This window comes from Triticum aestivum, chromosome 4A, assembly GCF_018294505.1.
Source record: "Triticum aestivum cultivar Chinese Spring chromosome 4A, IWGSC CS RefSeq v2.1, whole genome shotgun sequence".
Taxonomy (NCBI): domain Eukaryota; kingdom Viridiplantae; phylum Streptophyta; class Magnoliopsida; order Poales; family Poaceae; genus Triticum; species Triticum aestivum.
In genome coordinates, this window is record NC_057803.1 from 178,749,381 (window position 1) to 178,765,009 (window position 15,629).

Below are 15,629 nucleotides of genomic sequence, written 5' to 3' on the forward strand. Positions count from 1 at the left end.
AGAGCGAGACCTTGGAGCACAATGCGTCGGCTCAAGAGGCCGAACTCGCCAAGGCTCGTAAGAGTGCGGAGGTGGCCCGGATTGAAGCCGAGGACGCCCTCCAGGAGATCCAGGAGGCCAGGAAGATCGCGGCGGGTAAGGCATTCAATTTGCAAAGCAAGAGTGTGAAGATGAAATATCGTTTACTAACCGGGATCCGGAGTTCTCCAGGGGCTTTTGCAGATCTGCCATGCAGTGTGATCGACGCCGTGAGTTCTTCCGAGCTGAAGAAGGGAGCTCCACGGAGAAGCTGTTCTGGTTGCAGTATCTTGCGCACGAGCATCCGGTGCCCTTCAGCGATCAGCTGAAACAGCCGGTCGAACTGCACAGGGTGGCCTAACTGGCCATGAAGGATATGATAATCCGGTTGTGGCCAGCCGAAGCTATACCCAGCAGCTATTTCGGCCTCATGAAGAAGCTGGTGGATGCCTATCCGCGGTTGGACGTCATCAAGCGATCCGTCTGCATCGAGGGCGCGCGCCTGGCCTTCTCCTATTGCAAGGTCTGGTGGGCGAAGTTGGACGCCGTCAAGTTAGCGACCGGGGGGCCGCCGAAGGGCAAGGAGCACCGCACACCCAAGCGGTACTTCGGCGATGTCTTGGAGGGGTCCCGCATTGTTGCGGATCATTGTGCGAAAGACACTATCTTTGAATGAATGTGTTCGAGCTCCCTCTACCTTGTATGATGAAACAAAGTGATTGTGCAATATAATGCTTGTTATGTTTTTAAATTTTTACTTCCTATGCAGCCGTATTGTATGAAATCTAAGGGTTAACCAATCGTCGGCTTCTGCCCTCACGTAGGTAGTACGGGGGTGTTCGAGGTGGAATCAAAACAATCTTGATCCAATTAGATGGTCCTTGAAGGAGTTGTTTAGCGCAACGAACCAGGCAACCAGACTATGCGGCTGTAACACCCTCACTTAGCCATAGGAGTTCGATAATAAAAACATGGGCGCAGCCCCTAGTATCCGAACTAGAGTGCTATAAATGTCTGATCAGAAGTACCAATCCTCCGCGTAATGCGGAAGAAATCTCCAATGATTTGCAACCTCTGAACAGCTGACCGGCTCTCGCGGCATCATGACAGTCAGTTTTCGGCTTTCTCTACTAAGGTGCTCCTTTGGATAAATCAAGGTACAATCACAGTAGTTCTCCCTTTACTACCTTAGCCGATATAGCGGAACGTAAGGTAGCAAGCACAGGAGCCGGGCAAACCAACTATTGACCAAAGACATGATTCGGAGCCAATGCATATAATGCTAAATTCGGGGTGCCGAACTATACTTATAAAAAGTGTTTGGACTTTTTGTTGCTGTAGTGTGGGGTGCTATGCAGCCCCTGGCAAACATCAAACGTACCAAAGTGTACGGGTGGTACCTGATAGGGTTATCCACAGGGGAGCTGAAAAAAGAGAAAGAAAACAGAGAATGTACAAACGTAAAAAGCTGGGGTCCTAAAGCTCCAGCTGCAAACTTTTCTCATTGTAATTTAATTAGCACGTGAAAGTGCGTTGATACAGGTAGTGCGATAAGCAACAGGCTATTTAACATGCTGAAATCAAGGGCGAGCTGCATGTGGGTCCTGAAAAAACATGTAGAGTTATTGTGAACGGAATCACCTAAAAAGTCCCCCATATGTCTTCACTTCTCGCCGTCTTGGTGTGTTTATCCTTCAAGAGGACCGATGACCACCAGATGGGGCCTGTGGGATTGAGACCTGAAAAGGAGACAAGTAAAAGTGAAAGTATTTGTGTATCCAATGTCGGTTGAGCCGTACTATGGACCACAAGCTAGCTATGCCTCCATCGACGCCCATGGGATTTTGAGTGTGTAGTTATGTACGCGCGGCACGAATGCCACCACTTGATCGGGACTGAGACGGAGGACAGATTGCTAGTCGAGCTCCTGACGAGCCGAGCTCTCCTGCTGCAGAGTAGTTCAGACCCTCTTAAGGGTGTCCATGAGCTCGGCAGCTGAATTAAGGTTCTGCTTGACAAGGCCGCTCTGTACTTCTGATGCTAGGGTAGTTGTGTGCTCTTCTGTACGGAGGGAGCGTTCCGTATTTCCATTGACCGTTATGACACCGCGCAGATCGAGAATCTTGAGCTTGATATAAGCACAGTGTGCTACTGCGTTGAATCGAGCAAACGCAGTTCGTCCGAGCAGTGCATGATAGCCGCTGCGGAATGGGACGATATCGAAGATTAACTCCTCGCTTCGGAAGTTGTCCGGAGATCCAAAGACAACCTCTAATGTGATTGAGCTCGTAGAGCGGGCCTCTACGCCTGGTATGACTCCTTTATAGGTAGTCTTTGTAGGCTTGATCCTTGATGGGTTAATGCCCATTTTTCGGGCTGTATCCTGATAGAGCATATTAAGGCTGCTACCTCCGTCCATAAGGATGCGAGTCAGGTGGAACCCATCAATTATTGGGTATAAGACCAGTGTGGCTGAGCCACCGTGACAGATACTGGTCGGATGATCCTGGCGATCAAAAGTGATCGGGCATGACGACCATGGATTAAATTTTGGGGCGACTGACTCTATCGCGTACACGTCCCTGAGTGCACGCTTGCGCTCCCTCTTGGGGATGTGGGTAGCTTATATCATGTTCACCATTTTGACCTGACGGGGAAACTTCTTCTGTCCCCCTGTGTTCGGTTGTCGTGGCTCTTCGTCATTGTCCTCGCTTTGCGATCCCTTTTCCCTGTTCTCAGCGTTTAATTTGTCGGCTTGTTTAAAAACCCAGCAATCTCTATTTGTATGATTGGGTGGTTTGTCCGGGGTGCCATGAATCTGGCACGGACGATCGAGTATTCGGTCCAAGCTGGATGGGCCCGAATTGTTCTTTTGAAACGGCTTCTTCCGCTGACCGGACTTAGAGCCACTGAATCCGGCATTGACCATTGTATCCTCGATGTTGTCACTGTTGTTTCGACGCTTGTATCTGTTGCGTCGAGACTGATCTTTGTTACTTTTAACTTCAGGGGTGCCGGCGTCACTTGCATTGTTTTTGCTAAGGGCCAACCAATTGCCCTCGCCCGCACAGAAGCGGGTCATGAGTGTCATGAGGGCCGCCATAGATTTTGGCTTTTCTTGGCCGAGGTGGCGAGCGAGCCATTCGTCGCGGATGCTGTGCTTGAAGGCTGCTAGGTCCTCGGCATCCGGACAATCGAGGATTTGATTCTTTTTAGTTAAGAACCTAGTCCAGAATTTCCTGGCGGACTCGTCAGGCTGTTGCACTATATGGCTTAAATCATCAGCATTCGGAGGTCGAACATATGTACCTTGGAAGTTATCGAGGAAAGCCTCTTCCAAGTCCTCCCAGCTGCCAATAGAATTTTCGGGCAGACTGTTTAGCCAATGCCGAGCTGGCCCAATGGGTTTTAAAGAGAGGTATTTGATGGCGTGGAGGTCATCGCCGCGGGCCATATGAATGTGGAGAATGAAGTCTTCGATCCACACCGCGGGGTCCGTGGTTCCGTCGTATGATTCGATATTCACGAGTTTGAACCCTTCTGGGAATTCATGATCCAGGACCTCATCAGTGAAGCAATGAGGGTGTGCGGCTCCTCTATACCGGGCCGTATCACGACGTAGCTCTGATGGAGTCCGTCTGCGGTTTTCAGCCTGCGTATGACTAGGTTTGTCACGTCCGAATAGGTGGCCGTGGTCGCGTGTCGAGGCGCGTCCTTGTGATCCGTAGATTGATCTGCTGTGTCCTGCTTTATTGTTCAGGTTTTGCCGGAGGTCATATGTATGGTCGTGGGATAATTTACCTCTACCTGTGCGATGAGGCGGGGCGGGCTGGTGTTCGGCGTGAGTTGCCGTTTTGTCTCGACCACGTGGTGGTCGGTCAGGCGCATTGTATGATGATGATATGTATTCTGGCGCCTCCTCGTCAAACTGAGGTAACAATTTGCGCTTTGGGAAGCTTTTGGTTGGGCGCTTGAGGCCGTGTTCTTCGGCTGCTAGGACATCGGTCCATTTATCATTGAGCAGATCTTGGTCAGCTTGAAGTTGCTGCTGCTTCTTTTTCAGGATCCTTGCAGTGGCTATTAGCTACCGCTTGAAGCGCTCCTGCTCAAGAGGTTCCTCAGGCATGATGAAATCCTCGGTGCCGAGGTTCACCTCGTCCTCGGAGAGCGGAAGGTAATTATCGTCCTCCGAATCCTTGTGTGTGGCCTGTTTACCAGGGCTAGCCTGCTCATCTTCCCATTCATCTTGTTCATTAGCTGTATCAACGGGGTCTTCGTTGTCTTTGGCACCTTCTGGAGTGTTATCTTCTCCTGTGCCGGTGTTGCTGTCTTTACTACGGCGTGACTTAGAGCGGCGCCGCTGACACCGGCACTTGGACTGTATTTCAGAAGGTTTATCCTCAGCTGGATCTTCCTTATCATCGTTGCTGTTCTCCTTTGGTGCATCCACCATGTATACATCATACGAGGAAGTGGCCGTCCAGCGTTTGGTGAACGGCGGGTTCTGGGCCTCTTCTTCTCCGGCATCGTCGTCCATACTGTCGATATCCTCGGAGTCGTAATCAAGGGTGTCGGTCAAATCCTCGACCGCGGCTATGAAGTGGGTGGCGGGTGGGAAGCAAAATTCTCCACCGCCGGCCCCTAGCTCGAGCCGGATATAGTTCGTCTGTGAGTCCTTTGCCAAGGACAGGTTTTTTAATGAGTTTAGCACATCGCTCAAAGGCGAGTGCTGGAAGATGTCTGTGGCGCTGAATTCGAAGATCGATAAATGATCAAGTTCGGCGTCCGCAGGTTCACGTGGTTCGAAACTTACGGCCGAAGACGAGTCTGGAGTTCCGATGACAAAGACGTCGTGAGAGGTTAAGTCTATGTGCGGCTCCAACGCCATGGAATATGTGGCCTCCGTGGTGGGGTTGACCCTCCCGTCCTTGGATGGTGCAGCTTGCTCCGGATCTAAGGCCAGAGCGGTTGCAGGAGCAATCTCCTAGATGCGGCCTGATGACATATTTAGGTCATGATCATCGGGGTGACCAGGAGCGGCTACTGTGGTCTCGAATCCGGCAAAGATCAAGTTCCCACGGATGTCCGCAACGTAGTTCAAGCTCCTGAATCTGACCTGATGGCCAGGGGCGTAGCTTTCGATCTGCTCCAGATGGCCGAACGAGTTGGCTCGCAGTGCGAAGCCGCCGAACACGAAGATCTGTCCGGGGAGAAATGTTTCTCCTTGGATAGCGTCATTATGGATGATTGAAGGGGCCATCAAACTTTTTGGCGACAGCATAGTGGAACTCTCAATGAAAGCACCAATGTCGGTGTCAAAATCGGCGGATCTCGGATAGGGGGTCCCGAACTGTGCGTCTAAGGTCGATGGTAACAGGAGACAGGGGACACGATGTTTACCCAGGTTCGGGCCCTCTCTATGGAGGTAATACCCTACTTCCTGCTTGATTGATCTTGATGAATATGAGTGTTACAAAAGTTGATCTACCACGAGATCGTAATTGCTAAACCCTATAAGTCTAGCCTGTATGACTACGGTATTGAGTATCTTCTATCCGGACTAAGTCCTCCGGATTATATAGACACCGGGAGGATGTAGGGTTACACAAGGTCGGTTACAAAGAAGGGAATATACATATTACGTCGCCAAGCTTGCCTTCCACGCCAAGGAGAGTCCTATCCGGACACGGGTACAGTCTTCGGTCTTCGTATCTTCATAGCCCATCAGTCCGGCCCATGGCTAATAGGCCGGACGCCCGAGGACCCCTTAGTCCAGGACTCCCTCACCCCCCCCTTAGGCATGTGGCCGAATTGGAGAAGGAGGAGAAGGGGTTCGCCCCCCCCCCTCCTTCTCTCCTTCCTCCTTCCCTTTTCTCTCCGGCTAAAAGGAAAGGGGAGAGGCCGAATTGGAGGAGGCCCCCAAGTAGGATTCCTCCTACTTGGGGCGCCCCATGGCTGCTCCCCTCCCCCTCCCACCTATATGTACGTGGGGAGGGGGCGCCTAGAACACACATCAACAATTGTTAGCCGTATGTTGCGCCCCTCCACAGTTTACGCCTCCGGTCATATCTTCGTAGTGCTTAGGCGAAGCCTTGCGCGGATCACTTCACCATCACTATCACCATGCCGTCGTGCTGACGGAACTCATCTTCTTCCTCGACACCTTTGCTGGATCAAGAGGACGAGGGACGTCATCGAGCTGAACGTGTGCAGAACTCGGAGGTGTCGTACATTCGGTGCTTGATCGGTCGGATCTAGAAGAAGTTTGACTACATCAATCGTGTTGTCAAACGCTTCCGCTTTTGGTCTACGAGGGTACGTGGACACACTCTCCCCTCTCGTTGCTATGCATCTCCTAGATAGATCTTGCGTGAGCGTAGATTTTTTTTTTTGAAATTGCATGCTATGTTTCCCAACGAAACCATGCGGCTTATATACACGCCAGGTATGGTACCTAGGCTTACAAGGTCGGTATCTAGGCACAAGGCGGCAGGAGAAATTTTGGAGTGTACGGCAAGTCTTCGATGAAGATAGCCTTGATCACGCCCTCGACGTACATTCTCCGGAGTCTATCTTGAGTATGAATGAAGGCCCATCGGCCCAATCCGAGGAGCATGGGCTGACTAGGTTAGTACCCCTAGTCTGGGACACCGTCAGGCAGTCTGTGTCATGGCCAGACTGCCACCAAAGGAGGAGAAGGCGGACGGTGACGGCGAGGACAGCTCCGACGACGAGCAGATCCGGCTTGATCCATACTGCTTCTTCGACCGGTACTTCCGCGAGAAGGACGGCAAGGGCGCCGGGAAGGACAAGGGTAGCCATAGATGAACTTCACCATAGCCAGACATGCCAAATTTTGATAATTCGATGGCATGTTTAGTAGTAGTGATGAAGTAGCCGGACAATGTGTGTATTGACGTAGTTGCATGAGTTTGTATAGATTTGAGATATGATAATTGAGGTGTCCGGATGTGAATTACATTATTTGAGGGGTGATCGGTCAGTGCTCGCGAACATGTTTAAAGGCTGAATTTGTCAAATCCAACTGTAAATGCTCTTACGGTTAGGAATTTATTCCGACTGTAGATGATCCTACGGTTAGGATTAAGCCCCCAAAGTTAGTGCAAGGCCGCGAGACAGCCGCAATGAAGGACCCGTCACATGCTCGCGCTCTGCTCCGCTCCGCTCCCCGCCATGCATCTCCGCAGCGCCCGGGCGCATCGGCCTAGGCCCCCCACGTCGACCACCAACAGCCGCCCACTCCCGAATTCACCGATTGAGATCCAGAGAAGCACCGCCGCCGAGGAAACGGGAGGTAAATTAAACTCGGCGTTTGACCAACTACGCGCGTGCATGCATGCGTTCTTGCATTGCTCTTGCCTACCTCGCTGCCGATTCGCCGTCGACGTGGTGGCACATACATGATGGAGATGTCGCTGATGGAGGCGATGGTGAGCGGCGGCACCGGGGAGTCGATCCTGACGTCGATGAAGTTTGCCGTGCTGCCGATCGCCAAGGTGTTCACATTGTGCTTCATGGGCTTCCTCATGGCCACCAGGTACATCGGCATCCTCGACGCCAACGGCCGCAAGCTTCTCAACGGGGTGAGCAAATTCCATCCACACGCGTCTGGTCTTTCAGAAGACGTTCACCTCAAATTATTCTAAATAGACTAGACCTCTATCGAAGGCTCCGAAAATCTATACGTGGCACAAAATTATGTATGGGCAGACTACATACGGTTATCTGTTTTTCAAGGAGGATAAATAGGCCCTACGTACTTAGCCAATCACAATAATATACTATTACACATATATGACACCTTATATTGATTCATGTGAATAATATCTGTAGGTACGAACTCATTGCGTCAGTGGACTGAAATTCTCATAGTACAGTTGTGTCGCTACCTACTGCTCATGACATTCTCATTATCTCATATATGTATTTTTGATGTTTTAACTGTATCCGGTTGTTGTTTCCAGCTAGTGTTTTCCCTACTACTTCCATGCCTTATATTCACTCAGCTTGGACGAGCAATTACAGTGCAGAAAGTGTTAGACTGGTAAGTATCAGTAGGCTCAAGCTCTAATTAACACACACAAAATATGAGCTGGGTCGAATTGGAGCACTCAGAAATGTGGATACTTAGAGCATTTACAACCGCATTTCATCTTCGGAACTCACGGGACTCAAGGCGCTGCCGTCTCCCATGCCCTACTCTTCATCTTCGGAGCCCGGAATCCGTTGAATGCCGATGGACGTCAGATCGATGATGGATCCGTCCTGTGACGAGCCGGCGATATCCATCACGACGCGGTTGCGGCACCGGACTAGTGCACCGTACGGGGCACCGCGGAATGCGACTTCGCTTCGCCAACGTCCACCGCCGCGAGGGTTGTCGCCGCCTCCCGCGCCCGCTGCCTCGCACGGTGGGCATGCCACGCCATGTTCGCATCGGACGACGCCTACGGTGCATCCCTCGGCGCGCCAACGGAGGGGTTACGTGTCTGCCACCGCGTTTGGACGTCAGACGGACCGCACCGCCTCCGACGAGACAGCGACGGCTACCCTAGCGCTGGATCCATGCGCCATTTGGGCGGACGCAATGGATTCCCGACTGAAGGGTCTGACCGCTGCCGTGCACGGGCCTCCTTCCGGGTGTGGCGGAGCACAAGCCGGACAGCCATCTCCTCTTTGGGGCCGCGTGGGATGAGCTCGGGGTCGACGGATCTGGAGGTGAACGACTCAGATTCACTGCATGCCATGCCGGAGACGGACAGACGGCGCCAGGGACGAGCTTGGGTGGCGGAGGGGAATGGAGATGAGTGGAGTGAAGTGGCTAGGGTTTGGTCCGGCGAGCGGATAAGGAGAAATATATGTAGGGTCGGGTGGGACAGCATGGCCCGGGTCCTACGTGACGGACGTGCCCGGGTGCGCCAGGCGCTTTCATATCCGTCTTTTATTTGGGTTGGATATGAGGGGTATCGCTCAGCCCGAACGTTTGAGGTCCGCTTATGGGGGCCGTCTGAGTTAAAAAAATCCTGACCGGTCAGTGATCGAGCTGCCCGACCGGCGTTTGAGGAAGGTTTGGGATGCGCGCTATAGATGCTCTTAACTTATCGATTTTCCTCCCTCAAAACACTGAACAAAAATGGATCTCGATCAAATGCTGCACAAGAATATATACTAATTCCAACACTGCGCAGGTGGTACATTCCTTTAAATATTGTTGTGGGGACAGTGTCTGGTTCTCTAGTAGGCCTTCTTGTGGCGTTGATTGTGCAGCCGCCACATCCATATTTCAAGTTCACCGTTGTCCACATCGCTATAGGCAAGCCATATTCTGCCAGCAATTCAGCATGGATCCATGGTTCCGTACGTGGGTCCTGAGCTTGTGATGCATGCATGCAGGTAACAATGGAAACATGCCTCTCGTCCTGATCGCCGCTCTCTGTCGAGACCCATCGAACCCGTTTGGGGATCCTGAGAAATGCAAGCAGGACGGCAACGCCTACGTCTCTTTTGGGCAATGGGTACAACATATATATACTTCCGTTTCATCTCTTGTGGGTTGTGAGTTGTGGTCTCATGTGTCCTTGCTCGCCAGGTCGGGGCGATTATCTTGTACAGCTACGTGTTTCAGATGCTTGCGCCGCCGCCTGGTGAAACCTTCGATGGAAGCAGAGTGGAGAATCCCCCTCCCCCAGCCCTGGCTGCTGCACCTGCACCTGAACAAGTTCGCCTGCTAACCTCGCGTGCATCTGAACAAGCTCCCAAGTGCTCAAAAGTAAGATGTTTTTCTTTCTTCCGTAGTTCTGTCGTTACAACTTCTTCCGAAATGTCGATGAATGGTTTTCTGAAAGGGTACCTGCCCTATAAACTGGACAGGCACTGGAAATTCTGCACATCTTTGTTGAGAAATTTAAGCTGAAGCGAGTGTTTCAACCACCGGTGATTGCATCGGTGAGTAACTAATAAAACAATGCTCGTTTGATTCTGCTCACACGGAGACTCTGCGCTGGCTGCCGTTTCCATCCACTGTTGTGATTCAACGTTTGTCAACATGTTTCGTCAGGCACTGGGGATTTCCATTGGAGCAACGCCATCCCTGAAGCACTTGGTCCTGACTAACCACGCCCCGTTATTCTTCTTTACCGATGCCTGCATCATTCTTGGGTACAATTTCATATTGCAGTTGCAGTATACACAAATCCCGTAGTAGTGTGCATTAGAGGATACTACTGCATAGTAACACAATACGGTCTGCTGCCTTCCTGCAGGGGGGCAATGATCCCATGCATCTTGCTCCCCTCGGAGGCAATCTCGTCGATGGTTAGCTCCGCTGTGCTCTCCTACATGCATGCATGCATGTAACCTCAATTAATTATCAGCGAGCGTGAATGATTACTACGAGTACAAGAAGATATGCCTGAGAAAAGCGTGTATGCTACTATATGTGTTGTTGATTGGAATCGATGCAGGTCCGGGTGCGGGCAGCAAGAAGCTGGGACTGAGGACGACGGCGGCGATCATCATCGGGCGGCTGGTGCTGGTCCCACCGGCGGGGATGTGCATGGTGGCCCTGGCGGACAGGCTGGGGTTCATCCCGAGGGGTGACACCATGTTCAAGTTCGTCCTCCTCCTGCAGCACTCCATGCCTACCTCGGTGCTCTCCGGTACAACAATTCATGTCCCCGAGCAAACTCAACCAAATTAAACCGCCACGCGTGGATGGATGCATACATGCACCAGGTTAAGTCATGCATGAGTAACGAAGCTCTGTCCGATGGATTCGAGCAGGGGCCGTCGCCAATCTGCGCGGGTGCGGGGAGGAGTCGGCGGCGGTGCTCTTCTGGATGTACGTTTGCGCCGTCTTCTCCGTCGCCGGGTGGATGGTGCTCTACATCAGGATGCTCTTCTGAGGCCTCCACCCCTTGTGTGGTTCCGTTCCCGCTTCTTCCACCAAGGAAATGTTACTCTATACTCCCATCCACTCCGACCGATATACATCATACACTGCTGTTGCTTACTGCAGTTCACACGCGCCGACGATGGTGATGCTAGTAGTAGCTGACACTGACAGTGACCTCCCGGCAGCGGACAAAGTTTGCTGTCGAGGCTCTCGATCCGTGCGTCCAGGACGTGTGTCTCGCAAGACTCGCCGCCCCGGCCGGGAAGGGCTTGGCTCCTTTTTGATTTGTGTGGCGGGGACGGGAGACTGCAGGATACTGCCGGCGCTGGAAATGCCCCGCAGCTTCACATAAACGACAGAAAAGGAATATGCACCAAGCATTCGGTCTACACTAGAGTTATGGATCAGTAAAAGCTAGCACTCTTTATGAATTGAGCACAGCGTGTACGGGTTCCTTTGATTCGAAATTCGAAGGATTTTCATAGGAATTTTGAATCCTTAGAGCATCTCTTCCGGTTACTATAATTTAGAGGACTACAAGGTCGAAGTATCGTTTAGCAAAGTATATTCACTACTTAAAAAAAAGGTTGTCTCTAATCGATTCTTTAAACTTAACTCACTAATTTTCTTTTTGACCAAATCCATTTAATTTGGTCCACCAAGTTAAATTTCAATACTCGATTATTTTATTAAATGACAACTTTTTAGAGAAAAGACATGAGACCGACTTTATAAATAAAGCCACGAGACAGGGAGCAAAACATGACAGTCAGGACAACCAACCAACATCCAGGACAACCATGAGAATTAAGACCGGACAACAGGCCCACAGAGTTAACAGGCATACATGCCAGCATAAAAACATAACATAGGCACGCAGGCCAACAACCTACTCCTAAAAACAAAGGACGGCAATACTGGGCACGATCGCCATCCGCTGGAGACGACAAAGAGTTGGGGGACGCTCGAACTTTAGCAATCAACATCTCCAAGGAGTCATGATCATCATGTTCGGTCAATAATTTCCACTGCTGCAAAATGATAGACCTTTTAAATAGGACATATGTAGGTTTGTTAGGAAAAACACCCTTTGTAGTCCAAAGCGACCAGCACAAAGAGCCAACGCCGACCCAAAACAACCATTTGGACCATCCCTCGAGCCCAGATGAAAGAAGTCGAAGCTCATCAAAGCAGTTGGGGGGGGGGGGCAAGAGACATTAAGCCAGGTACGAACGCAACACCAAATCGTGTTGGCCAACCCGCACCCAAAGAAAATGTGGTTGGCATCTTCCAACTGAGAGCACAAGGCGCAACGATTAGAACCAGGGTCATTTCGCTTGCGGATTTGGTCCGTCGAAGGCAAAAGGCCCCTAAAGGCCCGCTAAAGAAAGATCTTGATCTTGGAGGCAGCTTAGCTGCCCAAACTTGCTTAAATTTAGAGGTGGGAGTATCAGTATAGGCGAGAGTATTAAACAACATCTTGACATATTTCATCAGTTCTTTGCTAAGAGAACCGATACAAAGAAAAGTACAAGAAAAATAACATACTTCAATAGAAACACCACTTTCCTATCTGCTCCTATTAGTGCGATCAAAGCTTTCGCTTTCTCTTCATTGCCTACATTGTTCCTTTTCTCTATCGGCTTCTTGAGCTTGCACACTTCTGTCTTCTCCGCCTCCTCGAAGTTGGACATTGCGTCCTCTCTAGGCTCAACCTCGACATTGCGTCCTCTCTAGTCCCATCTCTAGCAACTAGCGCATGAACATTTAGCAAATTTCTCGTTGACAATAGTTCAATGTACTCTTCTCCCCAATGTCAAAACGTGCATCCTTCCTACATACAATTTTGAGCAAATTTTAAATTGCGACGAATCCGAAGAACAACCGTACAAAATGGCACCCACTCCCTCCTTCTCGCACTTGTAGAACAACCTTATGGGATGTTTCGGCGAAATGAGGCACACCACCAGCCGCGTGCAGTGGTCACACTTGATGACCGGCAGCGGCGAGCCGATGACCTATTGGGCGAGTGTTGAGCCCGGCCGACGGGAGGATGTGGTTCTGCCACTGGGTGGTCGGCGGTGAGATGTGAGCACCGAGAGGAGGGCTAGTAATGAAGGAAATATGCCCTAGAGGCAATAATAAAGTTGTTATTTTATATTTCCTTATTCATGATAAAGGTTTATTATTCATGCTAGAATTATATTGATCGAAAACTTAAATACATGTGTGAATACAAAAACAAATATCGTGTCCCTAGTAAGCCTCTACTAGACTAGCTCGTTGATCAAAGATGGTTAAGGTTTCCTAACCATAGACATGTGTTGTCATTTGATAACGGGATCACATCATTAGAAGAATGATGTGATGGACAAGACCCATCCGCTAGCTGAGCATAATGATCATTCAGTTTTATTGTTGTTGCTTTCTTCATTCAAATACATATTCCTTCGACTATGAGATTATGCAACTCCCGGATAACAGAGAAATACCTTGTGTGCTATCAAACGTCACAACGTAACTGGGTGATTATAAAGATGCTCTACATGTATCTCCGAAGGTGTTTGTTGAGTTGGCATAGATCGAAATTAGGATTTGTCACTCCGAGTTTTGGAGAGGTATCTCTGGGCCCTCTCGATAATACACATCATAAGCTTGCAAGCAAACGACTAAGGAGTTGGTCGCGAGGTGATGTATTACGGAACGAGTAAAGAGACTTGCCGATAACAAGATTGAACTAGGTATGAAGATACCGACGATCGAATCTCGGGCAAGTAACATACCGATGGACAAAGGGAATAACGTATGTTGTCATAACGGTTTGATCGATAAAGATCTTCGTAGAACATGTAGGAGACAATATGTGCATCTAGGTTCCGCTATTGGTTATTAACCGGAGAGGTGTCTTGGTCATGTCTACATAGTTCTCGAACCTGTAGGGTTCGCACGCTTAACGTTCGATGACGATATTGTATTATATGAGTTATGTGATTTGGTGACCGAATGTTGTTGGCTGGTGCACCCCCATATGGGCCGAACCAGAGGAGAAGGAAATAGGGGAAGGGAGAAGGAAAGGGTGATTCGGCCTCCCCCTTTGAGGGAGTCCTGGATTAGGGGGTCCCCGGGCGTCCGGGCTATGTGACGCGGGTCGGACTAGTGGGCCATGAAGATACAAGATAGAAGGCTTCCCCCGGTGTCCGGATGGGACTCTCCTTGGCGTGGACGGCAAGCTTGGTGTTCGGATATGAAGATTCCTTTCTCTGTAAACCGACTCTATACAACCCTAGCCCCCTCCGGTGTCCATATAAACCGGAGGGTTTAGTCTGTAGGGGCAATCATAATCATAAACCGGAGGACAGTAACTACCTACCGCTCTTCGAAGAGGATACAAGACTCGGCAACGAAGATTTTATTGTGCCGGAGGAACCCCTCGAACAAGAGCGCTTTAAGCGTCGGCTAATCGCCACTGCAAGAAGCCTGAAAAAGAAGCAGCAGCAGCTTCAGGCTGATCAGGATTTGCTCAATGATAGATGGACTAACATCCTGGAAGCCGAGGAATACGGCCTCAAACGCCCAACAAAGAGCTACCCGAAGCGCAAGCTGCTACCCCAATTTGACAATGAGGCCCTGGAGCCCATACCGCCAACGCGTGGCACTACTGACAAACCTGACTGACCACCACGTGGCCGGGATAGAGCGGCAACGCAAGCCAAACACCAACCCACACCACCTCACCGTAATGGCAAGGGAACAGCGGCTCCGGGATACACCTACGACCTACGACGGGACCTGGACAATAGGGCCGGTTAGACCAGATCAATCTACGGATCACAGGGCTGTGCTCCAGCACGGGAAGACGGCCATCAGGCCTGGTGCGACAAGCACAACCTCACCCGGGCCGAAAACCGCATTCAGACTTCATCCGAACTACGTCGCGACGCGGCCCAATACAGAGGCGCCGCAGACCCCCTATGCTTCACCGATGAGGTAATGGAGTACCAGTTCCCAGAAGGGTTTAAACCCGTGAACATCGAATCATATGATGGTACAACAGATCCCGCGGTATGGATTGAAGATTTTCTTCTTCACATTCACATGGCTCGCGGTGACGATCTACATGCCATCAAATACCTCCCCCTAAAGCTCAAGGGACCAGCTCGGCACTGGTTAAAATAGCCTCCTAGAGAACTCTATTGGAAACTGGGAAGACTTGGAAGACGCCTTTAGAGACAACTTCCAAGGCACTTATATCTAACCTCCGTACGCCGATAACCTCAGCCACATAGTCCAATAGCCCGGAGAGTCAGCCAGAAAATTCTGGACCGGATTCCTAATTAAAAAGAACCAGATTGTCAACTGCCCAGATGCCGAAGACCTAGCGGCCTTCAAACACAACATCCGCGACAAATGGATCGCCTGACACCTTGGCCAAGAGAAGCCAAAGTCCATGGCAGCCCTTACAACACTCATGACCCGCTTTTGCGCGGTAGAGGATAGCTGTTTAGCCCGTAGCAATAATGGTGCCAGCGACCCGGGTACTTTCGAAACCAGAAACGGCAACGGCAGGCCCCGATGCAACAAACACAAGCGTCGAAGCAACAATGACAATACCGAAGACACGGCGGTCAACGCCGGATTCAGCGGCTCCAAATCCGGTCAGCGGAAGAAGCCATTTAAAAGAAATAAATACGGCTCA

The 15,629-nt window shown here is 50.6% G+C and overlaps 1 protein-coding gene across 1 annotated transcript; it reads left to right on the forward strand.

The window, feature by feature from the left end:
- Positions 1-7,217: 7,217 nt before the first annotated feature.
- LOC123083772 (protein PIN-LIKES 6) lies at positions 7,218-11,055 on the forward strand. Its single transcript, XM_044505704.1, has 9 exons — positions 7,218-7,622; positions 8,004-8,083; positions 9,228-9,400; positions 9,433-9,554; positions 9,629-9,808; positions 9,910-9,984; positions 10,302-10,353; positions 10,503-10,697; positions 10,822-11,055. The coding sequence occupies exons 1-9, from the start codon at positions 7,440-7,442 to the stop codon at positions 10,941-10,943; spliced, it is 1,182 nt and encodes a 393-aa protein (XP_044361639.1). The 5' UTR covers positions 7,218-7,439; the 3' UTR covers positions 10,944-11,055.
- The last annotated feature ends 4,574 nt before the right edge of the window (positions 11,056-15,629 follow it).